The following is a 26,919-nucleotide window of genomic DNA, read 5'->3' on the forward strand; positions in this document are numbered from 1 at the left end:
ATAAAAATACATTAACTCTTGTTAGAATAGACACCAAATCTCTTTCTATCCCTAGCTTAAATTTAAATATTAAAACATTTCTTTAAAAAGAAAAGAAAAACTTGCTTTCCATTGCTGAAATTCTATTTATGACAAACTGAGGAGAGATTTAGTGTTTTCCTGCAAGTGAACACAGTCTGGTTTTTCTACCCACCAAACCCGTCCACAACAAAATACATTTTACCTGCTCCTGCTATTCTGGCAGTGGATCCTGAGAGATCCCAGTTCCATTACCGGGCTCTAGATCAAACCTCCCCAAAGGTAGAAGCATTCCTGATTCCATTTAAAGTTTGCTGCAGAAAGCAGATCCCAAGAAGGAAATACAACACATTGAGTTCAAAGGGGAGGGTAGCCTGAGGTTAATCTACAAAGTGCTCAGCCAAAAATGCTCCTTTAGTGGCTTAGCAATCCTTTCAAGTGCTCCTTGGTTACAGGGCCCTGGTGAGGCTTTGAGGAGAGAGCCCCTAAATTCAATGAGTTCTTCAGGGCAAGTCTTAGGTCTCCTGATGAATCTCTGTGGGGAAACCAGAGAATGAATTAACACAAACCTGGATTACCCTGGAAACTCTAGGAAGTGTCAGGTGATCCCCCAGGATGGAATCCCACCATGGTCTGGGCTATGGGTACCCTTTAGCACAGTGGTCCCCAACCTTTTTTGTCTGGCAGGCGCCAGACAACGAGCCACGGAGGACCAGGGCGGCAGACAAGCATCTGCCGAAATTCTGCCAACAAGTGGCAATGTCAATAGGTGTCACTGCGGAAATGTCGCCGACAGGTAGCATCATCAGAGGCATCGCTGCCGAAATGCCGCCGATTTTTGGCAGTATTTCAGCGGTGAGACCTCTGGATGACGCTACTTGTCGGCAGCATTTCGGAGGCTTCTTGGCCACTGGCCAGTAGGTGGGTGCACTTAGATGCCCCAGCAGGCGCCATGGCGTGTTAGGGGGCTTATTCCTTCGCCCTCTCACTTCCCTGGTCCTTCTCGCATGAACAGAGAGCAACTATACCCGAAGTTCGAAGGTGCAAACAATTCAATGTTTATTGGGGTGAACTGCCAGTGAGCATGATTCCAGTTTCCTTCCTTAGTGTCCCCCTTCCCAGATCTGACACCACAGAGCCTTGCCTGTGTCCCCGTTCCTGTTCCCATTTTCCCCTTTAGTAAGACATGATTTTAATTCCCCCATCCCCGGTCCCTGTTCCCATTTCCCCCCACCTCCACTTCCTGACTGAGGGTATGGCTACACTTGAAATTTCAAAGCGCTGCCGTGGCAGCGCTTTGAAGTGTGAGTGTGGTCGCAGCGCCAGAACTGGGAGAGAGCTCTCCCAGCACTGCACGTAAACCACATCCTCTACGGGTGTAGCTTGCAGCGCTGATTACACTGAGGCTTTACAGCGCTGTATCTTGCAGTGCTCAGGGGGGTGTTTTTTCACACCCCTGAGCGCGAAAGTTGCAGCGCTATAAAGTGCCAGTGTAGCCAAGGCCTGACTGCAGACTATATAGTAAAACCTGAGTTTTGCTTAGTTATACCTTAACCAATCATTTTACTGAAATTTAACTAACCAATCCCAATATATTGTAACACGGTTATGTAACCAATTATATTCCACCACCTTCATTGGTTTACACCCTACAAAATTAATTATACAGCAGACAGAAACAATCACAGAACCAGAGACCATGCAAATAAACATACAAAACAATACAGAAGTGAGGATTTCACAACTACATCTATACAGACATAAGGGTTTTCCAACCGTGTCTATTGATAAGTGAGTTCTTGCCAGACAGGATGCTATCAAACTAAGTTTCCTTTTACATCTTCTAGGCTCTACCCTTTCTCTGGAGGTGATAGGAATATCAGGACAGGATTGTATTCCTAACAACCCAATAGCATCTTATTTCAATGTGACTTTGGAGTGTGAGGATGTGACCATATGCTTCCCAGCTTATGGCTGTTTAACTACATCTTAGCTGAAGGCCTTAGCCTGTCACAGTAAGAGAAGGCCATTACACAGACAGACAGTGATCTTTGATTCTTTCTTTTATACCTCTATAACTAGCTAAGTGATAAGAATACACCTAAATTCTTAAAGTATAGGCCTCTGCAGACAGGCCTGAATATCTATATCCTAACATGGCGGCCCCCGGGCACTGCGTTGGGGACCCCTGCTTTAGAAGGCCATCTGCCCAGTGCTGTAAAATGTGTAGTTGTAGCCATGTTGTTCCAAGGATATTAGAGAGACAAGGTGGGTGAGGTGATATCTTTTATTGGACCAGCTTCTGTTGGTGAGTGAGAAAAGCTTTTGATCTTACCTAGAGCTCTTCAGGGGTTAGTGGGTTCAGATTTATGGTTTATTACAACAATCTGTACAAACAGGTGGTACAACTAACACCCTCTTTGTGTCCTATGACTACAGAGGTGTTAACGGGCCCCTCTACCTTGAACGGCTCCTTAAAACGTGTGCTAACTACGTATGCTCAACAATCCATTCCATCTTGCATTTTTCTGTGACCCAGGGAGTAGCTTTCCCAGACCTGAGGAAGAGCTGGTGTGAAAGCTTGTCTCTCTCACCAGCAGAAGTTGGTCTAGTAAAAGTAAAAGCTATTACCTCACTCACCTTGCCTCTCAAAAGGCACACACATGAAACAATGTCATGAGAGGCCTCATTTAAGCAGCACTGTTGTTGTTTATATTACTTTAAATAAAAGGCTTGTTCTGGCCACTGACCTGGTGCAAGCTGGGAACAATGACTTCATAAACCAGCTTAGCTTTACTGAGCAGCTCCTACAAAATTGCAGCTGGTATAAACCGTGTTCAGAAGAGTGTGTTAAAGTCATTAGCTGACGGCTGTCTTAGGAAATTACCCATTCCCTAGTGATTAACCAGCAATTTCCCATCCGTCAGGGCCCTGCACCACACTCTATTAGCCTTTATGAGCTGTGCAGGGTGTATACACACGAAGAACACAGTAATTGCTTTAATTTCACTTCTGATTAGTAATTTTGATTAGCCAGCTTGTTGAGAATGCTGCTGCCCTTCTGCTCTGAAGCGTGCTGTTTAGTGCCTACCTTCCTTCTCAGCATCCTTCCCAGGAGCTCGCTTTGCATGCATAATTAACCCACTGCTTCCCAGAGCCTTATCACACTCCTGTAGAAGTATCAGAAATTTGATTTGATGGTGATGTGTATTTTAAAGATCTCTATCGTGTTCCACTTTCCAATGACATCCCTGCAAGTCTCTGTGTCTTCATACATATAACAGAGCCTAACTGTCTAGAGCAGGTAGGCAGATCTTTTCCTCCTCCTCCATCTGTTCTCAGGCAAGTTTATTAATGTTGCTGTGGGTTCGCATTTCAGTGCTTTAATAATCAGTTCATATTCACCTCTGAGGACACCTGTTTGAATTGCAAGCAGTACTGCATATTCATAGATTGCCTTTTAAAGGGGCATTCAGTTCTGTAGCATGAAGTAGAACCAAGGACAGGGCCAGTATCAGCAGTGTGCTGTAAGATGGAGCAGTACCTGACAGGAAAGATTATATTGTGGCTAAAACACTGACTGGAACCTGGGAGACCTGGGTGCTATTCCTGGGTTCTTTCTTACTGTGTGACTGGGAAAATCATTTTCCTTAAGCATAATGAGCTAAACTAAAAGTATAACTGCAGCGGCAGGAGGGCTTAGCCGCCCTGAGTATGCTGCTTCAGCTATGCTTCTACTTTTGGCATGGTAGCCCTATCAGAGCTAGCGCAGGTATGTCTTCTCGAGTGGGAATTTACACTTTCCATCTCCAGTAGATGTACTCTTAGATCAGTGTTTCCCAAACTTGGGATGTTGCTTGTGTAGGGAAAGACCCTGGTGGGCCAGGACAGTTTGTTTACCCTCGGCCTGCGCCACTTCCAGCAGCTCCCATTAGCCTGGAGCAGAGAACCGCGGCCAGTGGGAGCCACGATCGGCCGGACCTGCGGACGTGGCAGGTAAACAAACCGGCCCAGCCTGCCAAGGGCTTTCCCTACACAAGCGGCGTCCCAAGTTTGGGAAACATTGCCTTAGATCATTAAGAGGAATTGCCATAGTGAATCAGACCAGTCAGGTTCCCTGTTTCTGGTGGTGGCCAGTGCCAACTATTTCAGAAAATGCAAAAAAAAAAACCACAAAAGCCCAACCCCCTAACAACCAACCAATCAAAACCCTTTAGTAGATGATCCTGGGAGAGGGGAATATACTTCCTAATCCCTGTCAATATGAAGCAGGAGGGTTTATGGTCCTTCTCTTATGTTCAGTTCTCTCTAATGTAACTGTGGATGTTCTCATCCAGATATAGATATAGATATGTATGTGTGTGTCTAATGATTTTAAAAATACTGTTAAACTCTTGGTCTCAATTATATCTTGTGGCTATGAGCTTCATGGATCAATTGTGTATCATGTAAGCAAAGTGTTTGTGTAGCACTTTGAGATCCTTGGATGAAAGGTGTTAGAGAGCTACAAAGTATGTAGATTGGCGGCCTCTTCCTTTGACATTATGTCAGAGAGGAAGAAGTGATTTTCATGCACATAATTTTAGGCCCTCTCTGCACGCCAATGTCTGCATAGGCAAGCACACAAATGCAGACAGGTGTAGAACTGATGAATGAAATTGTTTTTAATTGTTCACTTTATTAATGTAACTTCATAAGTAAAGTTTTATGAATGAAAAAACTTTCATTTATAAAACCAGTTACCCCAAGAACTGGCTAATTGACAATAAAAATGCTTGTTAAGAACCATAGCTGTTCAGTCAGCTGCCTTTGTAAGTTTCACTATCAGTCCAATTCCCCCTTAAATCACTGAGACTTGCACTGTTTCAGTATTGTAACTTCTGTTCACGGTTTATTACACTTGCCTACATTGTAACTTCTGTTCACTGTTTGCCATATAGTAATTCAAACCCCATTTTAAAACGATCACTTCATTTTGTAAAAGCTTCCTCCAACCTTAATTTTTGCAAATCCTGCTGTACTCTTATTAGTTTAGTTTAGATGTGTGACTGAGGTATGTATGGATGATGAAATCAACCTCCAGCCCCAGCCTGTCCTGATGAAATAGAGTTCAAACACCACTGGCTGAAGATGCAGACAAGAGCCCTAACAAAGTAAGAAGAGTCTATCCTAAAAAGAAAAGGTACAATAGAAGGAAGATCAAAGCCTGGTCCGAGGCTGACAGTCACGCCTGCAATTGACGGGTGATCAATCACCAAACCCAGAGGCAGTGACACAGCAAGACCTATAGACTCTGGATTCAAACTAAAGCCTACAAAAAGGATGGGTGAGATGGAAGACTTTGGAGGGTAACATTCTGCAGCCAACATGGAAGGGCATTGGTGCAGGCCCAACAGAGACTCAGCTCGTCCTTGTGCCCGGCTTTCCTGGCCAGTCAGCTGCCACAAGCTATGAACCCAAGCTGCAAAATCAAGCCACGAACTCAAGCTAAGTCCAAGACTGGTAACTATGCAGCAGCTGCAGAACATCTGATGGATGTGTGTGTGTGTGTGTGTGTGTGTGTATGTATAGGTATTAGGTATAATGTGTGTGTATAAGGATTAAAATATTAGTTATTGGTCATAAATCAAATTATCATCATAATAAATGTGGCATCTTTGTCTTGCCCTCTGAAAAGATCCTGTATAGTTTTGTCTGTATAACACAGGTAGGCACGGACTGATACAGACTAGGAACACCCCTGTGTGTGCGCCTGTTCACAGGAAGAGAGTTTAGTCTGGAGATGCTTAATCCCCACCTTCTCTGTTTCAGCATGTGATGTGGCCCCAATTCCTTGTCACAATCTTTTCCATTTTGTAAGTGGGACATCTTGCTTAGATCATTCTGTGCCACCTGGCCCTCACCAGTCACCAGCTGTCTTCATTGCAGTGCTAACTCAAATTCTCTACTCTCCAGTGACTCCTCTTGAGTTGGCCTCTCTTGCATGAGAGCAGCTGGAGTTGCTGTGGCCACATGGACACTGCACACAGGGGTGGCTCCAGGCACGAGCGCAGAAAGCGTGTGCCGGGGGCAGCCTGCTGGTCGCTGTAAGGGCAGCAGGCAGGTGGCTTTTGGCGGTGCGCCTGTGGGAGGTCCACTGGTCCCACGGCTTCAGCGGCAATTCGATGGCAGGGATGCCGATGGTGCGGCACTGGCAGACCTTCCACAGGTGCGCTGCCAAATCCGCGTGACCAGCGGACTTCCCGCAGGCGCTCCGTCGAAAGCCGCCTGCCTCCTGTGCTTGGGGCAGCAAAAACCATAGAGCCGCTCCTGACTGCACTCGCTTGTGTGCATTAGGATTTCTTGGGGGCATATCCCATGGTTCTTAACGCTGCTATAAGTTGAGTTGCCCTATGAACTCTTTCCCAGTGAATTGTGGGAGAACCTGTCTGTCCTTTCTGGACACATGGGGGAATTGTGGGAAGACATTGGAAGACTAGGAGCACTTGAGTGGCACTAGCCTGTATCCATGCTACAGAGTTGTTGTGTTAATAGCTGACAAGTTGCACTCACTCAAGCGTTAACCTAAATCTCCTCTTGGGGCAGCCAACGTGACTTAGAAGCAAGCACCAACACACTCTAGGTAAGAGGGTTTGTGTATGGACAGGACTCAAGTTAGGGGCACACGCAGTGAAGACAAATGCTCAGAAGATGACCATAGTCTTTTCCCTGCCGATAATCCCAAACATCTGTATAGTTAACTCTGTCTTCTCTTAGAGGCCAGACAGCTTCATTCCCAGCAAACAGCAGCTGCCATAATCAATTGGTTGAAAGGTGAACTGCAAGGGAAAGAAACCCTTTAGTTTGTGCCTTTTTGGTTCTATATGTTGCACAATTAAGGTTTTTTCTTTTTTAAACAGAGGTTCTTTTTGGTTTGTTTTCTTCTTAGTAATAGATCTGGGTTTAGCCCACACTATTTCATGATAGGCAATGTATACAAGAGGTCTTCCTTGGGGAGATGTCTGCTCATTACCAGAGTGAAAGAAGAAAGCTAATTAACACTGTGTCAGAAAACAAATCCAGCTTTGAATTATAGTGAATCACTAGCTGTGCTATAGTTAAGTTGAGAACTCCGTTCTGTTTAACAGGTCAATTCTTCTAAGTACTCTAAAGTCCACTTTGCTTGGAAATGTGATGTGTCTCATGAGGGTGCAGGGCAGGGTTAGTGGTCCACATTTAGGGTCATTTAAGCAAGGGGCTCCCAAGACACAGATCCCTGAGGAAAACAGAGTTTCTCAAAGTTGACAGGTTCTACCAACAGTTTTTTGCACAGACCTGAGGATCAAACCACGGCTTTGATCATGCTCTAAATGGGCTCAGTCGCTTGACATTTACCCTAGCTAGTGCATAACACCCACTAACCCCTTGAGGGAGCAAAATTAAAAAAGGTTTTCAAAAAGGAGTTTGGCTTGCTAAGTGGATGCATGCCTACCATGCACATACCTCACTGAGCAGCTAAAAGGATTTCAAACATGGAGGTTTTCATACAACCAGGCTGGCTAATAGTGCTGTACAGGAGCCATTGGCCCTGACCTACAGCTGGCCAGGGCAGATTTAAAAGTTTATTAGAGAATATTTAAATAAAGATGATACTAAGAGTTTGAAGCATCAGTTATTGGTCATTGGGGGTAACATACAGAGTACAGGGGATGCTGGTATTTGGAAATTGGTTAGCACATAACATATACAGTCTGTAAGGTCCCCAATGCGGGGTGTACGGTGGGTGGGATCAAGAAGCAGTAAGGAAGCAATGAGGGTACATCACTCATACAGTGGGTTACACGCACTCATGGATATAAGTAAGCGGGCTGGGTAATGGGGACAGGATGACCCTCGCATGGTGGAATCCAGTTCGGTGGGTTTAGGGCACAGGGGATATGGTTCAGTAGGGGGGGTTTATAGGCCTCCTCCCCCTCGTGGGTGCATGAAGCCACGCCGGCTCACTGCTGGTATTGGCGGTGGCCGGTGATGTGCTCTGTGTAAATGTCCCTAGACCACCGGATAGTGTCCGATACCATCAAACGTCTCATGAGCCGTGCATAGCGACGGCCCACCCCACAGGCCCTAAGTACACGTTCATTACAGGGGTCCCAGGCACCCAGCGCCCCGACAATCAGGGTGTCGGTGTAAACCTCATAGCCCTTTGCCCGCAGGGTGTCAGCCAAGGGGGCATATTTTTCGAGTTTACTGGCTCGGGCTTTGCGGAAGGCCGGGTTCCTGTTCTCGAACGGGATCGTCACGTCGATGAGGATGATCTTTTTCCGCTCCTCGTCCGTGACGATGATGTCCGGGTGCAGCAGGCTGTTGGTGTCAGGGATGGTGCGGTTGACTGTGATCTCACCCAGGTGTGGGGCAATGGCCTTCGCCAGCCGGTCGTGGACGGCGTTGTGGCGCAGCTGCCAGGTTCTGGCGTGGGGCTTGCAGCTGCACAGGACGTGGGACAAGGTCTCCAGGGCGTACCCACACTTTCTGCAGTGCTTGTCCTGGTTCCCGTGGTGGACGGCTCCATTGAGCGGGATGCAGTTCAGTCGGGCGCGGTGTATGAACCGCCAGTCAGCGAAAAGGGTGAAGCTACCCGCGGGGAGAAAGTGGTTGCTGGAGTCCCACTTGCTGGTGACCTCAAAGGCCTTGCCCTGGTCGGGTTTTTTCCTCAAGGCGTCCACGTAGAGCCATGGACAGCGGCCTTCAGTGACTTCTCCAGCAGGCCTCTGGCTCTGGAGCTGACGATGGTGTTGCCCTCCATCTCGATCCGCGGCACCAGGACTCCCAGCTCCTGTCGTTCCTCGCTCCATACCCAGCGGCAGCCCAGTCGTTTTCCCAGCCAGCGCATGGCGTTGCGGGTGCGGGACCACAGCGAGGCGATGTCGCCCCTGTCCCGGGCGAATTTGCAGTCCAGGGAGCCGCTCAGGAAAGTGGCTACATCTGGGCCGGAGGGAGGCCTGCCAATTCGCTTCTCGATGACAGTGCATAGGGCGGCCACTGCGACATTCTTTACCGTGGCGTCCGGGCACGTCAGGAGGCGGAAGGCGTGCGTGACGACCGTGATGTCGCAGAGGTCACCCATGCTGGGGACGTTGGCACCACCGTGCCTGTGGGCAATGTATATGAGCTCATTGCTGGCTCTCTGGGGCAGGGACAGCCACTGCTTAACCAGCTGCCGGATGGTGTTGTCTGCCTTGTTGAGGGGCACCTTTGCCACGGCGGAACCTCTCAAGACGAAGGCGATGCGGGGGATTAGGAAAGTGTTGAGGGCGTTAATCTTCTGCCACGGCGCCAGCAGGGATGTGTCAATCTTGGCAGCGTCCTCTAGGATCTCCCGGATGGTGTCCTCAGGGAGGCTTCCAAGACATGATGCTAAAATAGGTCTCTGACAGGGTTTTTTCAAGGGGGAGTGGGAGAATGTAATTTGAGTACAGCAGATAATTTAGAAGAAGCTCAAACTATTTCTGAAAATAAATTACACATGTGCATGCTTGCTGGGAGGAGAGGAGGGTTGGAAGCAGAGGATGGGGAGAGGGGTTTGGGCCTGATGCAAAGGGGATAATAGGGGTAGGGATGAGGGAATAGGAGGAGGTGGTAAAATGGAGTGGGTGAGAATAAGGGTAGGGGCCCTCCCATGTGTGTGCCAGGATCTGGGGGAGGGTCAGAAGTTTGTCAGTGACTTTTATCTCATGCCACAGTTTCTCAACCCCATGAGGTAGCCAAGACCCCCTCTCCCTTGGGAAGGGCAGGGTATTCAACCCCCCAACATCTGCTAAAGAACACATATTTTATATTAAACAATGTTTCATTTTGTTACACATGTACAGACAGTAACAATTTCAGTAGATCAATATCATCTGGAAGTGCTCAGATACCTCAGGGCTTGCATACATGTCCATTAGCTGTCCTAGTGTAGGGCTAGTGACTCTGAACCAAACCTTCAGTAGAACCCTGTCACCATGCAAATAGAAGCAGCTCCTCTACGTGCCACGTAGTTGAAGAGAATCCAGCTTTAGGGGATACAGACACTACATTATTAAAATCATCACGAGTTATACAGCAGGTACATTTCCTATTGGGCACCACCTGACAACATTTGTGCTGGAGGATCTGAAAAAGCTGTGCAAACTGTAGACTCCGTTCATTCCCCCCGGGTGTGAATTGCAGTTGGTATGTGTCCGCACACACCACCACTACAGGCAGGAAATCAAAAAGAAGCCCATGTCCCACAGTTTGTCTAGTCCATGGACCACCCATGATCCTCGGACAGCTGGCTGGACACATGGTGTTGGCTCCCTTCCATATCTCCTGCTGAGAGAAAAAGAGTAGAGGCCAGGGGAGGGGGGACAGGTAACATGCTTAACTTTAATCAAAATGAACAAAACAATCACTGCATTCAAAGACGCTAGAATCCATGGAATAATCAGAGTGACACTGTATCGTATAACTAATTGTTGTAGTCATCACTGGGATGGTCTGAGATTATAGAGGGTGGGGGAGATGGTGCGCACAATCACATATGAGAAGGGAGTCGTCCATGAGAAAGTCTCTCTAGTGAGATGTGTGCACGCTATGGAAAAACACACGAGAACCCCTGCTGTATCCAATTGAAACTGTCGGGACAATCTACGCAGGCAGAATGTAACCACGCAGATTGAAATCTAGCCAGAGCACTGAGATTAACAGCCTACTCTTGGGAAAGTACGTTAACATAACCCCAAGCAGTTAGGACATCAGTTTTTTTGTTTCATCATCAGAAAGATGGTCTCTCCACAGCACAATGCCCTCTAACAGCAGGCTGGGGAATTGACTTGGTTCTGATTCAGAGGGAAGAACACCAGCTAATGAGTCACAAACACGACTGCACGTAGCACCTGCGTTTCCTTAGAGGTCTTCCATCAAAGAATAGACCAAGCCTGTTTAGTTTTTCAGATGTGGCACAAAGAGGCACGGGCCAAGCGAATGTGGAGCACTAGTGAAACTATTTCATTGGGCCACCCCAGCAGCAAAGCCCAAGATCTAGCATGGGACCTGTTCCAAACACTGTGCTGCCAGGGTTAAGGAAGGGTGAGGACTCAGTTACACACAGGGGTAAGTGATATATAATGTGTTTAGCACTGATGTGTTTGTGTCTTGATTCCCTGGGAGCCTAAAGTTATCACTGCAGAGTTTGGCGGAACAAAGCCATTTATACCGCATACTAACTAATAGTAGACTGTAAGCAGCTAACATCACACTAGCATTTGCAGGTATTATGTGGTTGCAGGCTTGGCAGCATTCTCTGAACAGGCTGTGTAAGGTAGAATGGCTAATACATGGGGAAGATAGGGTTAGAGTACAATGAACATCCTTTAGTCTATTAGTATCCATTGTGCATTTGTTCCAAGCAAGGGTAGAATGCGGGGGGAGGAGGGGAGGACTTGGTTGTGCACCCACAAACCAAGCTCTGCCACTTGAGATGCCAAAATAAATTTGTGCAGCTGTTGTAAATATGATCATAAGGCTGCTAATTGGTCTTGTTGGCTTGGCTCTCCCTTCCTGGGCTTGAATGGTCCACTTGGCCCAGTGAGCTTGGCTATTCCTGAGTGAGGCTCTGCTGCCATGCATAGTAGAATGCAGAGCTCTTCCTGATATGATTGCCTCTCTCCTTTCTTGTGTGCTTTGATCAGCAGTGAAATAGTTAGCACCATTGACATTTTAACTGACATCAGGAGGCTCCAGTGTTAACACCCATTGACCAAACTAGGTGCAGTTCAGCACATCTCAAAGCTATTTTCTAGACTTCTTGTAGCTGAATATATGTATAATTGCAGATGAAAAGTACTAAAGACCTAGGTATTAATTATTATTATATCAATTTACATTTAGTTTGGTTTGGGGGGTTTTTTTTGGGGGGGGGGAGGTTGCAAACCGTTAAGAGCTAGAGAGTTAATTTTTGTATTTGAATGAAAGCTTAGATTCTGGGGCACAAGAAACCAACCTCCAGAAAAAGAAAAGGAATCACTGAGCAGCTGCGAACTGGCCCTGCACTGGCAATTTATGTGCAGCCACAAAAGCTATAACAGAGACCTTTCCCCCATCCTCCATAAATCACTCTCCTTTGATGATTCCCACAGTGATCAGTTAAAGGAGCCCAGTCATGACAGCAGCACCAGCAAAAGATCTAATCATGGGGGGAAGTCAACAAAGCATGTCTTTTACCTCCTGGTCTCCTCTCACCAAAGTTGTCTGGTAAGTAGTTTACACAAGACTAAAATGTTACCACACAAAGGCCTTGGGTAATTGGGTAATGATTAATTTAATGGTAGCTTTTCCAGGAAATCCAGTGAGAGAAAATGGAGACAGAGATGCGCAGCTGGTCTGCTCTCCTTTATTCCATCCCTGTTAGAGGTTGAGATGATTTTAATCAAAGGAGCCGTGGAAAGTGTTTTAGCCGATCTTTTTAGCTTCCTCTCTCCTACTTTTCATTTTTCTCCCCCCTCTTGTACTGTGAAGTCTTACAAAATTGTAAGTAAGTTTAACGAAGCAGCAAGCTCGCCCTATGTCACTCATCACCAATGTGACTCATCCTAACCTTGGGAAAGGGAGAAGATGGTGTGTTCTCCATGACCCATCTGCTGGGGCTACCAACTAGTGCCAATTGTGACATGAACATGTGTCCACTAGGAATTGGCTGAGATCCACCAGATCATTTCACCCAGGAGCAAGGACTTTCATTCACTATCAACCCAGGCCCATATGAACAGTTATTAGTAATTGTTTGTGTGGTAGCACCTAGGGTACATCTACACTGAAATAAAAGACCCGTGTCATGGCTGCAGCTGGCCATGGTTAGCTGAGCTTGGGCTGCAGGGCTAAACATTGCAGTGTGGACATTTGGGCTTGGGCTGGTGCCCAGGCTCTGCCCTCCCTACCCTGCAGGGTCCCAGAGCCCAAGCTTCATCTCCAACCCAAACATCTATACTGCAGATTTACAGGCCTGCAGCCTGAGCCCTGTGATCCTGAATCAGCTGACCCAGGCCAGCCACAGGTGTTTAATTGCTGTGTAGACATACCTTGAGAGACCCCAACTGAAATCAGGGCCTCACCGTGTTAGGCACTATGCAGATGTGCATCAAGAAATAGGCCCTGCACTGAAGAGCTTACATTGTAAGCAGACCAAGGAAGGCTTTGCAGTTTGAAGATATGGACCTTAATGCTTCTGTTTCCAAAGGTATTTAGCTGTTTAATGCCCACTGAAATCAAAGGGAGCTAGGCACCTAGATATCTTCAAGGACCTGGGCCAAAGGGACTGGCCCCAGGTCACATGGAGCCTACAGCAGAGTTGGGAATTGAACACAGATGGTCTGAGTGTGAAGCCAGCATGTTTATCTGAAGTAGGATTGCCAATCCTCTAGGATTACCCTGGAGTCTCCAGAAAATAAAGATTAATCTTGAATTAAAGTTTATATCATGTGATGAAAACGCCAGGAATACGTCCAACCAAAATTGGCAACCCTAATCACAAGGCCATTCTTTCTCTCCAACTGGTAAACTGGAGGTGAAAGGTTTATCCTATGGCCAGTCACTTACGGCACTGAGGAGATCCTCTCATTTTCAGAACACTAGGATGCTCAATGGCTTAGGACCCAGAGAGGTTAGATGGCTTTTCATGTAGACTTCTCAGTGCTCTGTCTGGTAGCCCAAAGCAGGTGGGTGGAAGGGTGCTCTTTTCCAGATTGTGGTGCACAATTCAGAAAAGGGGGTTGTCATAAACAGATAGCTAAGGGTTAATGTTCTTTTACCTGTAAAGGGGTAACAACAGTAACCTGAAACACCTGACCAGAGGACCAATCAGGAAACAAGACTTTTTCAAATCTGGGTGGAGGGAAGTTTGGGTGTGAGTCCTTTGTTCTTGGTCTGTTCTTTTTCTCGTCTCAGAGAGTGATCTTTCTATCTCCTGGCTTTCTAATCTTCTGTTTCCAAGTTGTAAGTACAAAGATGGTAAGATAATAGGTTTATATTGTTTTTTTGTATTTACATGTGTGTAGTTGCTGGAATGTGTTAAATTGTATTCTTTTGGAATAAGGCTGTTTATTCACTTTTTTCTTAAGCAATTGACCCTGTATATTGTCACCTTAATACAGAGACTATTTTTAATGTCTTTTTCTTTCTTTTTTATATAAAGCTTTTTTTTTAAGACCTGTTGGAGTTTATCTTTAGTGGGGACTCCAGGGAACTGAGTCTGCAGCTCACCAGGGAATTGGTGGGAGGAAGAAGTCAGGGGGAAAATCTCTTTGTGTTAGATTTACTAAGCCTGACTTTGCATACCGTCTGGGTGAGGGGGAAGAGAGATTAGATCTCTCGGTACTTGTGTTTCCAGGACTGGAAGCAGGGAATCTCCTAGGGTCGTCCAGGGAGGGGAGCCTGGGAGGAAGTAACAAGGAAACAAGGGGAGGGGGTTATTTCCCTTTGTTGTAAGACTCAAGGCATCTGAGTCTGGGGGTCCCCCAGGGAAGGTTTTGGGGAGACCACAGTGAGCTAGGCATTGTATAATTCCTAGCTGGTGGCAGCGATACCAGGTCCAAGCTGGTAACTAAGCTTGGAGGTTTTCATGCTAACACCCATATTTTGGACGCTAAGGTCCAGATCTGGGAAGAAATGTTATGACATGGTGTGCAGCGTTTTGGGAAAGATAGAATCCAGAAGCCAGTAGGAATATTATATTTTTCTTTTCTCTGCTAGGGGCTTTTAAGCAGAGAGGGTTTGATTTTAAAAGGAGCCAGAGAGAATTTTTTTTCTGCTCTCTCTTGCAGTTTTTGGCTTGCATATTAAGCAAGGAACCATTAAGCTGTGACAAAGGGTCTTTTGTATACAATAGCACTCCGATTGAGAGTCAAGTACCCAGCACAATACACATGCAAATAAAGTGGTTTTTCTGGTTTACTTTACGTTTAAAAGATTAGCTAGAGGAAGAAAGAAAAAAAGGCACTGTTGCTAGGCAAACCCCAGGGGACAACAGAGAGCCTGCAGTTCAGACAATAAACACCAGAGGGCACCCCAATACAAGAAAACAGGAACCATGACTTCCAAGGAAAAAGGGGAGGCAGAGGAACAAATCAAAGAAGCAGACCACAGGCGACAACTGGAAAAAAGAGAAAAAGAGGTGGAGCTGAAAGAAAGGGAAGAAAACATCAAACTGGCAGCCTACAAAAGAGAACAAGCAGCCAAAGAGGCGGCCCACAGAGGGAAACAAGAAGAAGAAGAGGCAGCCTACAGAAGGCAGATAGAACTCCAGAGGGAGACCCACCAACAGGCCATGGAATTAGAAAAGGCTAAGCAACAAAACACAGCCCATCCTAACAACCCTGAGCCAATGATTGTTCCACAGCACAGGAAATTTCCCACCTACAAGGCAGGTGATGACACCGAGGCCTTCTTAGAAAATTTTGAAAGAGCCTGTCTTGGGTACAGCATCCCTGAAGACCAGTACATGGTAGAATTGAGGCCACAGCTCAGTGGACCTTTTACAGAGGTGGCGGCTGAAATGCCAAAGGACCGAATGAACGATTATAAACTGTTTCAAACCAAGGCCAGATACAGAATGGGGATAACCCCGGATCATGCCCGTCGGCGTTTCAGGACCCAAAAGTGGAAACCAGATGTGTCATTTCCCAAACACGCCTACTACGTTGGAAAGAATTATGAGGCCTGGATATCAGGAACCAATGTTAAATCCATAGACGAACTGCACCTCCTCGTACAAATGGAACAGTTCTTGGATGGTGTTCCTGAGGACATAACACGGTACATACAAGATGGAAAACCCAAAAATCTCACCGAGGCGGGGGAGATTGGAGCCAGATGGATGGAAGTGGCAGAAAGCAAGAAAGCTACTGTCAAGGGGAATGAATACCCCAGAGGGCACACCGACAATAAACCCTACAACCGAGGGCAACCAAAGACTCCACCTACAATCCAAGGAAAGCCACAGACACCCTATTCTTCCACCTTACCAGTCTCCAGTAACTCACCTCGACCCAGTGACCAGTCAGCTGGAAGATGCTTTAAGTGTAATGAACTGGGACATATAAAGGCCAACTGCCCAAAGAACCCAAACCGAGTGCAAGTCGTTACACCACCATCACACCAAAGATCCCCAGGCCCAGATGCCTCTCAAATACCCTTGGAGCGAAGGGAAAATTTGAGAGTGGGTGGAAAGAAGTTTACTGCGTGGAGAGACACGGGGGCACAAGTGTCAGCTATCCACCAATCCTTCGTAGACCCCAAATTCATCCACCCAAAGGACCAAGTGACAATTTACCCCTTCATGCCACAAGCTGTAGACTTGCCTACAGCTAAACTGCCTGTCCAGTACAAAGGCTGGTCAGGAATGTGGACTTTTGCAGTCTATGACAATTATTCCATCCCCATGCTACTGGGGGAAGACTTGGCCAACCAGGTGAAGCGGGCCAAGAGTGGGAATGGTTACACGTAGCCAAACCAGGCAAGCTTCCAGACCCATTCCTGTTCCTAAGCCATCCACAGAGGCCCCGTCTGTGTTACCAGAGACCCAGACAGAGGTAGTGGACCCGGATTCCATGCCAACCACTGAAACAGCCACAGCACCTCCAGTCCCAGGCCCGGAACTGGAACAGCAACCAGCACCAGCAATTGCAACCACATCTTCAAACTCAACGCCAGAGAGTGCCAGCGAGCCAAAACTGGCAGAAGCAACAGACAGCCATACCCAAAAGGCTCAGCCAGAGCCTGAAATACCCTCAGGTGCACCAGCGGAGAGCAGTTTACCAGCAACGGAAACAACCCCATCACCTACATCGCTTCCAGAGGGACCAAGCCCAAGTCCACAGTCTGAGGAAGAACTGGTGACCCCAGCCTCAAGGGAACAGTTCCAGACTGAGCAGGAAGCAGATGACAGCCTTCAGAAAGCTTGGGCATTGGCACAGAGCACCCCACTGCCTCTCAGCTCTTCTCACTGATCCCGGTTTGTTATAGACCAAGGACTTTTATACAAGGAGATTCTTTCTGGTGGACACCGCGAAGAATGGCAGCCGCAAAAACAGTTGGTGGTTCCAACTAAGTACCGGGGGGAGCTCTTAAGCTTAGCCCATGATCATCCCAGTGGCCATGCTGGGGTGAACAGAACCAAAGACAGATGGGGGAAGTCCTTCCACTGGGAGGGGATGGGCAAGGACGTTGCCAAGTATGTCCGGTCTTGTGAGGTATGCCAAAGAGTGGGAAAACCCCAAGACCAGGTCAAGGCCCCTCTCCAGCCACTCCCCATAATTGAGGTCCCATTTCAGTGAGTAGCTGTGGATATTCTGAGTCTTTTCCCAAAAAAGACGCCCAGAGGAAAGCAGTACGTACTGACTTTCGTGGACTTTGCTGCCCGATGGCCGGAAGCAGTAGCTCTAGGCAACACCAGCGCTAACGCTGTGTGTCAGGCCCTAACAGACATTTTTGCCAGGGTAGGTTGGCCCTCTGACATCCTTACAGATTCAGGATCTAATTTCCTGGCAGGGACCATGCAAAAACTGTGGGAAACTCATGGGGTGAACCACTTGGTTGCCACCCCGTACCACCATCAAACCAATGGCCTGGTGGAAAGGTTTAATGGAACTTTGGGGGCCATGATACATAAATTCGTCAACGAACACTCCAATAATTGGGACCTAGTGTTGCAGCAGTTGCTGTTTGCCTACATGGCTGTACCACATCCCAGGTTAGGGTTTTCACCATTTGAACTTGTGTATGGCCACGAGGTTAAGGGGCCATTACAGCTGGTGAAGCAGCAATGGGAGGGGTTTACGCCTTCTCCAGGAACTAACATTCTGGACTTTGTAAGCAACCTAGAAAGCACCCTCCGACACTCTTTAGCCCTTGCTAAAGAAAACCTAAAGGATGCTCAGGAAGAGCAAAAGGCCTGGTATGACAAACATACCAGAGAACGTTCCTTCAAGGTAGGAAATCAGATTATGGTCTTGAAGGCGCAACAGGCCCTTAAGATGGAAGCATCATGGGAAGGGCCATGCACGGTCCAAGAGCGCCTGGGAACTGTGAACTACCTCATAGCATTTCCCAATTCCTCACTAAAGCCCAGAGTGTACCATGTTAATTCTCTCAAGCTTTTCTATTCCAGAGACTTACAGGTTTGTCAGTTTACAGTCCAGGGAGATGATGCTGAGTGGCCTGAAGGTGTCTACGACGAAGGGAAAAAAGATGATGGCATGGAAGAGGTGAACCTCTCAACCACCCTGGAACGTCTGCAGCGGCGACAAATCAAGGAGCTGTGCACTAGCTTCACCCCATTGTTCTCAGCCACCCCAGGACGGACTGAACGGGCATACCACTCCATTGACACAGGTAATGCTCATCCCATTAGAACCCCACCCTACCGGGTGTCTCCTCACGCCCAAGCTGCTATAGAACGGGAGATCCAGAACATGCTACAGATGGGTATAGTCCGCTCATCTACCAGTGCATGGGCATCTCCAGTGGTTCTGGTACCCAAACCAGATGGGGAAATACGCTTTTGCATGGACTACCGTAAGCTAAATGCGGTAACTCGTCCAGACAACTATCCAATGCCACGCACCGATGAGCTATTGGAAAAGTTGGGACGTGCCCAGTTCATCTCTACAATAGACTTAACCAAGGGGTACTGGCAAGTACCGCTAGACGAACCTGCCGAGGAAAGGTCAGCATTCGTCACCCATGCGGGGGTGTATGAATGTAATGTCTTTCCTTTCGGGCTTCGAAATGCACCCGCCACTTTCCAGAGGCTGGTAGATGGTCTACTAGCAGGACTGGGAGAATATGCAGTTGCCTACCTCGATGATGTGGCCATTTTTTCAGACTCCTGGCCCGAACACCTACTACACCTGGAAAAGGTCTTTGAGCGCATCAGGCAGGCCGGACTAACTGTTAAGGCCAAAAAGTGTCAAATAGGCCAAAACAGAGTGACTTACCTGGGACACCAGGTGGGTCGAGGAATCATAAACCCCTTACAGGCCAAGGTGGATGCTATCCAAAAGTGGCCTATCCCGAAGTCAAAGAAACAGGTCCAATCCTTCTTAGGCTTGGCCGGGTATTACAGGCGATTTGTACCACACTACAGCCAAATCGCTGCCCCACTGACCGACCTGACCAAAAAGACCCAGCCAACTACAGTTAAGTGGACTGATAAGTGTCAGAAGGCCTTTACTCAACTTAAGGCGATGCTCATGTCTGACCCGGTGCAAAGGACCCCGGACTTTGACAAGCCATTCCTAGTAACCACAGATGCATCTGAGCATGGTATAGGAGCAGTTCTCATGCAGGAAGCAACGGATCACAACTTCCATCCTGTCGTGTTTCTCAGCAAGAAACTGTCTGAGAGGGAAAGTCACTGGTCAGTCAGTGAAAAGGAATGCTATGCCATTGTGTACGCCCTGGAAAAGCTACGCTCATATGTTTGGGGACGGCGGTTCCAGCTACAAACTGACCATGCTGCGCTAAAGTGGCTTCATACTGCCAAGGGGAACAACAAGAAACTTCTTCGTTGGAGTTTAGCTCTCCAAGATTTTGATTTTGAAATTCAGCACATCTCAGGAGCTTCTAACAAAGTAGCTGATGCACTCTCTCGTGAGAGTTTCCCAGAATACACCGGTTAAAAGATTGTCTGTCATATGTAAAAGTCTTGTAGTTTACATACTTAGTAGTATATGTAAACGTGTATGTGTTGTATTCATCTGTTTCTTCAAAAGTTCTAGGAAGAAATCACCGCCAGTGACGTTTCCCACTGTCTGTGATTTGGGGGGCGTGTCATAAACAGATAGCTAAGGGTTAATGTTCTTTTACCTGTAAAGGGGTAACAACAATAACGTGAAACACCTGACCAGAGGACCAATCAGGAAACAAGACTTTTTCAAATCTGGGTGGAGGGAAGTTTTGGGTGTGAGTCCTTTGTTCTTGGTCTGTTCTTTTTCTCGTCTCAGAGAGTGATCTTTCTATCTCCTGGCTTTCTAATCTTCTGTTTCCAAGTTGTAAGTACAAGGATAGTAAGACAATAGGTTTATATTGTTTTTTTGTATTTACATGTTGCTGGAATGTTTTAAATTGTATTCTTTTGGAATAAGGCTGTTTATTCACTTTTTTCTTAAGCAATTGACCCTGTATATTGTCACCTTAATACAGAGACTATTTTTAATGTCTTTTTCTTTCTTTTTTATATAAAGCTTTCTTTTTAAGACCTGTTGGAGTTTATCTTTAGTGGAGACTCCAGGGAACTGAGTCTGCAGCTCACCAGGGAATTGGTGGGAGGAAGAAGTCAGGGGGAAAATCTCTTTGTGTTAGATTTACTAAGCCTGACTTTGCATACCGTCTGGGTGAGGGGGAAGAGAGATTAGATCTCTCGGTACTTGTGTTTCCAGGACTGGAAGCAGGGAATCTCCTAGGGTCGTCCAGGGAGGGGAGCCTGGGAGGAAGTAACAAGGAAACAAGGGGAGGGGGTTATTTCCCTTTGTTGTAAGACTCAAGGCATCTGAGTCTGGGGGTCCCCCAGGGAAGATTTTGGGGAGACCACAGTGAGCTAGGCACTGTATAATTCCTAGCTGGTGGCAGCGATACCAGGTCCAAGCTGGTAACTAAGCTTGGAGGTTTTCATGCTAACACCCATATTTTGGACACTAAGGTCCAGATCTGGGAAGAAATGTTATGACAGGGGTGTCTCAAGTACTCATGCAGAAAATTGCGGGATATCTGTCCGCAGTGAGAAACCAAGTGGAATATAAGAGAGGAGCACCCGTAAACCTGCAGAACTAAGTATAAATCCACACAGTACCCCAAGAGTAAATCATTGCATTGAGAGGAGATTAATAAAAAATTCACTGTTCTGGCCACAGATTTGTGAAGAAAAGATGTGTCCCAGATGAACTGTGAAGATACTTTATAATACAGTCAAGGAGACCCACTGGACACCATATATTTTTATTAAAAATCATTTAAATAGGAGATTAGAATAGCTGGTGAAATACGTTTATTTTATTAAAACTAAGAATGTTTTCTCCCCCTTGAGTTAGCCTTAAAGTGGTACAGCCCAGCAGCTAATAATATTAATTGCACCAGCATTGTTTTTCAAAGGATTCTAGAGCACTTTACAAATATATATACTTTAGAGGAATGACTTCATCCATCATCAGTGAAATGCATTCACCTCTGGGGTGAAACACAGAAACGAAGCTGTTTAATAGTGCACTGCAGCATGACAACAGTTTAGGACAGGAAGTGAAGAATACACTATTTCCAATAGAAACTTCAGGCCAACACTGTCTATTCACCCCTAATGTGCACTTCATATCTGCATATATCCTCTTTGATCTGCTCTCATTTCAAAACCTTCTTGTCACCTGCATTTCAGAGGATGAAAGGGGGGAAATTGTGGCCTCGGTCCTGAGGAATGGGAAATCAGGCCAGCCATTTCCCCAAGCCCAGCTAGTAACAGTCAAACCTTCCATAACAGTACAAATGTCTGCGAGACAGTAATGTCACTAAGCAGGCTTGTGCTGAGAACAGATGCTATTTAAAAGTTAAGGAATTATATTAGTCTGCAGATATCAGTGGGAGTGCAGGATCCTTGCTCTATTCATTGTACGCTAAGGGAGAACAGTTTCTGACACAAATATAATAGGGTTTCACTGAGCAGAGTGTAATAGCCTGCACTTTCGTCATCAAGTCTCTGTTTACAGCCTTTGACCAGTTCACATGAACTCATCTTGCTTCCTAAGATAACTGTGCTGCAACTGAAACATGTAATTGCAGGAAAGAGTAAACAAAGACTGCACAGTAACTGTTTTCTTTGGGTGTTCCTTCTTTACCAGCACACATCGAAAGAGAAAACCCACAGCCTTACAACTTCCATAAGGCTTCTAGAGCGACTTCAGGGGTCTTAATCAGCTCAGCTAAATCAAACATTTAACAGCTGCAGGTCTCAGGGGCCTCATGCAGGCAGTACAAGAAGAGGCCCTGACTGGGGGCTTCCTTTCCTATGAAAATGCAAACCCCTGGAGATTCACATACACAGCAATCAGCAAGTGGCTGTCCTCCAGCTTCCCTCCCCTTAAGAATGGTAGGGAGTATCTCTGGAGATAGGAGCATAGGGGCCTCTGTGACTGGCTCTGCTTCATACAGGTTGCTGTTTGTCCTCCCAAGAAGGCTGATAAGTAGTGCTTCACTCCCCATGGGTCAGACAGTCCTTTGTTCTGTTCTACTCCTCTGTGCCTGGTGAATGATGTATCACAGCAGGCTCAGGGTACAGTGGTTTCAGATCTGGCTGGGTGTCAGTGGGAGAAGGCATAGGATGTGGGATGGGGTGGGGTGGGAGTGTTCCAGTAGGAGTTGTCAGCAACTAGCTGGGGCCCAGTGACGTAAAGCCTGCTGAGGGATCTTCCATACAGTGTGTTGCACTTCCATTGCAACCTGCTAGACCTCGTGATGAAAGTGCCACCCATGAATAAGCTCCAGACGATACAGTCTCTTTTCTTAACAATATTGTCCCAGTACTCCAGTCCTGCATCCCTCTCCAATACTGCATCCGATTTAAAGACCTGCCCCATGTCATGAGGCCCTCATTAGTCTGGGCCCTGTCTCTGTCATCTTGATCTACCATGGTAGCTCCTGGGGTCACAGCTGGGTGAGAGAGAGAGTTACAAGGGCTTGGAATTCAGTATCCTTGGCAGCTGGAACGTGGCTGTGGAACTCCATTCCACCAGATACTAGACTGCCTATAGAGCTCTCTTTCCGCAGAATGAAATGTAAGACCTTCCTCTCTACATTAGCTTTCCCCACATAGCTACCCTAATCATGGCAGGAAAACACTTTCTTGTACACAGCACACACTCCAGGCATGATGGAAAAAGACTGACTTGGTCATAGGGAGATATTGACCATCAGCTTGCTTCATGGAAGTGTGCAAGTGCTCAAACACTGTGGGGATGGCATACTAGAAATGCCTGGATGGATGAATGGGACTGTAAACATTTACCAGATGCTCACTAGGGAAAAGATTAAATGCTCTAGATTGAGGTAGATCTAAAAGGGTGTGAAAGTCAAATCCTGAAGCCTTGAATCAATATGTATTGAAGTTTTGCCTCAGAAATGACAGAGTCCAACCTGAGGAAGGAGTTTATGATTTTGCCAAGGAGATAAGATTATGAATGTATAGCTGATCTAGTCATCTGACTGGCACACCATCCCCAAAAGCTTCAGAGTTAAATTTCAAAGTACAAACAGAAAAGCAATAAAATATTAGGAGATATGTGTTATTTTCCTATAAAGTGCTTCATTAAAAAATTAGAGAGATTAACAGTTTGTCATCACTTTATTCATTCTGCCAGTTCGTTCTACAGCTTCTCTCACCCTGGGTCTGCCTTGTCTATTTAGATTGTAAGTTCTTCGGTGCAAGGAATCTCACCCAGCACTTTCAGCCAATAGTGTGATTTTCAAATTGGTAGTGTCACTTTAATATCACAATGTTAAAAATATACCATATGCTATGCATGTGTGCGTATACATAGATAGGCGCACACCGTATACAGAACCACCAAGAAGTGCCTATAACACACCTAAGTAACCGAGCAACTTTGTATACTGTAAACCTTTCTCCCTTCACTATGCTTCTACCCCACTATTCATTGCTTTCACCCACTGCATCACATCTATTGGATTCTAAGCTCTCCAGGGTAGGGACTGTGTCTGTTTTGTTTGTAAATAAAGTGTCTAGCAGACTTTGGATGCGGTTTGAATAATAAATAAGAAAGCCTTCTAAAAATGTCATAGAATATTTGGCAAGAAATCTGCATTTCTAAATATAGTAGACCACACTTGCTGATTTCCAGTGTTCTATCACAAAATCTACAGATCTCCTCCCTTTACCAAAGTATACTGTACTGTTTCTACATATTCAGTAAAATTCTTCCTCCTGCTCAAATCTGAATATTAGCATCCCTGCATGTCAGGGAACTCTGGAGAAAATGAAAGGAATAAAACTGAAACACCCTTGCATGCACTCACCTGGAGTTGAAAAAGATTGAAACACAGATGAGATAAAAGGCTGCAGTGCTTTCTAATGGCCCCTGAACCCAGAATTCTCTTAAGCTTTGTTTATCCTGCAAATGTATTTAAGCATCATACTGCAACCTGTAGCTTGACTGTTTTATAAACAAGACTTGCTCTTGCCTGGGAGGCAGGAGCAGACTGTTCTGCAGTGATGAGTGCGATATAAATGCACATAAATATCAATGATCTATGCTGGAGCCACAAGATCTAACAGCCTTTGATTAGAACAATGCTTTCTTTCTTCCATGCTTTCAGCTTGTTTACTTAGTGCACTTGACAGCAATTTGTATCTGGTCAGTTTCACTGCTTCCCCTGTTTGATTGGGGCTTCAAACAAAAATGGGGAAGAAAAAATACATTTCAAAGAAGGATAATATGATTGTAAAACTATAACTATTTGGCAGGGACAGTTGTTGGGCCTGAAACAACTTTTAAACAATTTGATTCTAACAGCATTTCAAGTTGCTCATGTCCCTTTGAGTATAGCAACATGCTCCAGCCCATCTGAGCTCCAAAGTTACCAACCTTGCACTGAGGGAAATAATGAGGAAAGGAAAGGGAGTCACCCAGAGCGTGGGAGGGACAGGTTTCCAGATCCAACAGCGCGGTGAGTGTAATTCAGAACTTGGGGAGGAGCTGTCTGATGGCTCACCCTCACCCACGGCTGGAAAATGGCATACTGGGGAGCTGTCTGTCTGGACCAGCTTGTAATTGCCAGACTCTGGGGGCAGATCCACTAGCGAGATCAGCAAGTGCAAAGCAGACCTGGCCAGCTGCAGCAGGGGAAGGGGAAAACTACAGAACAATCTGTAGCGGTTTCTACAGCCCAAAAGAGGCTAACAAGGGAAAAGAATTTTTCAAGAGGTGTTAGCACAGCTGCCCTGATAATAATTGACCAGAGCATCTCCTTTTCTCATCCCCTCGCCCTTCGACCACAGAAATGAAATAAGCCTCATCTCCACCAGTTACTGTCCATTGTTCCCATTGCAGCACTTGGCTAGCAGGAAAACTCACAAAAGCCACAGGAAAATGACCTCTGGCTGGTGTTCTCATGCAAAGCAAATGGAAAACAAGCAGTGCCACTTCTACCCTGGCATGGCCAAGGCAATGTCATAGGAAGGGGCAGGAGTGCGCTAAGGGAGCCAGGCTCCTCCAGCGCAACACCTCTCCGGGCTGTCTGCAATTTCTGCAGGAATTGATTGTGTGTGTTGGAAAGGATCTTTGTTCACTCTGGGAGTTGGAGACATTAGTCTGGGCCCTAACTTAGCTCTGATGGCTCCTTGAATGAGATCCAGCCAGGGCAGAGTTGCAAGTTCCACGCACATTGGTCGACTCTACTAACAGTTTCCCAGCAATCTAGTCACAGTGCACAGTATGAGTAACCCACACGCCTCCTGGGTATGGTGTTTTGGCCCATCTAGTGGCACCGAGACCACACAGAGTGAGAGATCGTTAAATGAGTCTGCTCTACTGCCTTAGCTAAGAGCCAGTTGGCTTTTAGCTCATGCAGTAGAGGCTCATGCACTAAGCTCCAGAGATCTCTTGTTCTATCCTTCCTGCCAGCGACTGGGGTCTGTCAGTGTTATACAGGTACCCTTTACTAGAGGGGCCTCTGAACTTTATTGGGAGTGTTCCAGGGGAAAAGCCTGTGTGCTGCAATCTAGCCTTAGAGACTATAACTCCCATGATGCCTTGAAAAAGAGGGAGAGACTTCCTCATGCAGGGAGAGCAGGCCATGGATTCCATTTTGGGAAAGGGAGTGAGATTGCTGCTGTGGAGCTCAGTCCACACTAGGAGCTGCTGCTGAGAGCCTGCAGGGGCTTTGATTGAGCAGGGGAGCCTCAGAGGCTGCTGGTGGCTTCACTGGGGTCAGAGCAGAGACCGTTGCTGTGCCTAGAGCTGACTGGGATGAGCCTGCAGTGAAGGAACTGTGAGTAACCCCACTCTTGTTTGGGAAAGTACTTGCAAGGAAAGGGGCACAGCAGAGAGACTGAGTCTGAAGAGAGGCAGAGTGATCTGCCCACCGAACCAGGACCCAGAGCTGCTGACATTTGGTGCAGCCAGCTCCAGTCGTCAGAGGGGTTGTGCAGATTGTTGCCTTGGCTGGACTGATACGCAGAACCAATGGAGTATTGTCTCCAGCTGCAGATCTTCAAGCGTGCCCATGCAGCAAATGTCTAGGACTCTGAAAACCAGAGGAGTGTACATTCTGGGGTGGGGTAAATGGTGGCAGTGTAACTGTTAGTTATATAAGTTTCATTTATTACTGTATACTATACAGTAACTCCTCACTTAAAGTCATCCCAGTTAACATTGTTACGTTGCTGATCAAGTAGGGAACATGCTCATTTAAAGTTGCGCAATGCTCCCTTCTAATGTTGTTTAGCAGCCGCCTGTTTTGTCTACCGCTTGCACAAAGAGCAGCCTGTTGGAGCTAGCTGGTGGAGGCTTGGAACCAAGGTGGACTGGCAGCCCCCATCAGCTCCCCGCTCCCCTAAGTTCCCTGTGCTGTAGCCACCCAGAAGGCTATCAATTGCCAGCAGTTCAGCTGTCCCTCCCCCTACTGCCATGTGCTGCTCCTGCCCTCTGCCTCGGAGCTGCTCCCCGAGATTCCTGCTTGCTGTGCGGGGGGAGAGGCAAGGAAAAGGGGGGCTAATGTCAGGGTGTCCCCCTCCCCCCTGCTTCTGCACCCCACTTACCCATCTTCCATAGAGCAGGGTGGACACACCAGAGCTCAGAACGGAGGGAACTGGCAGCAGCTGGTCTCAGCAAGCTGATCTGATTAACA

The 26,919-nt window shown here is 46.8% G+C and overlaps 1 protein-coding gene across 2 annotated transcripts; it reads right to left on the bottom strand.

Moving 5' to 3' along the window:
- LOC127058411 (uncharacterized) lies at positions 1-26,919 on the bottom strand. Of its 2 annotated transcripts, XM_050968459.1 has the most exons (3): positions 26,831-26,901; positions 9,915-10,350; positions 8,641-9,424 (listed from the first exon to the last, which is right to left on the bottom strand). In XM_050968459.1, the coding sequence occupies exons 2-3, from the start codon at positions 9,936-9,938 to the stop codon at positions 8,708-8,710; spliced, it is 741 nt and encodes a 246-aa protein (XP_050824416.1). In that variant the 5' UTR covers positions 9,939-10,350; positions 26,831-26,901; the 3' UTR covers positions 8,641-8,707. The 2 variants fall into 2 exon arrangements, 1 of the variants encoding a protein (XP_050824416.1); XR_007776354.1 differs by lacking the exons at positions 8,641-9,424; positions 9,915-10,350 and adding an exon at positions 1-553 and having other exon boundaries at positions 26,831-26,919.

Source organism: Gopherus flavomarginatus, chromosome 9 (assembly GCF_025201925.1).
Source record: "Gopherus flavomarginatus isolate rGopFla2 chromosome 9, rGopFla2.mat.asm, whole genome shotgun sequence".
Lineage (NCBI taxonomy): Eukaryota > Metazoa > Chordata > Testudines > Testudinidae > Gopherus > Gopherus flavomarginatus.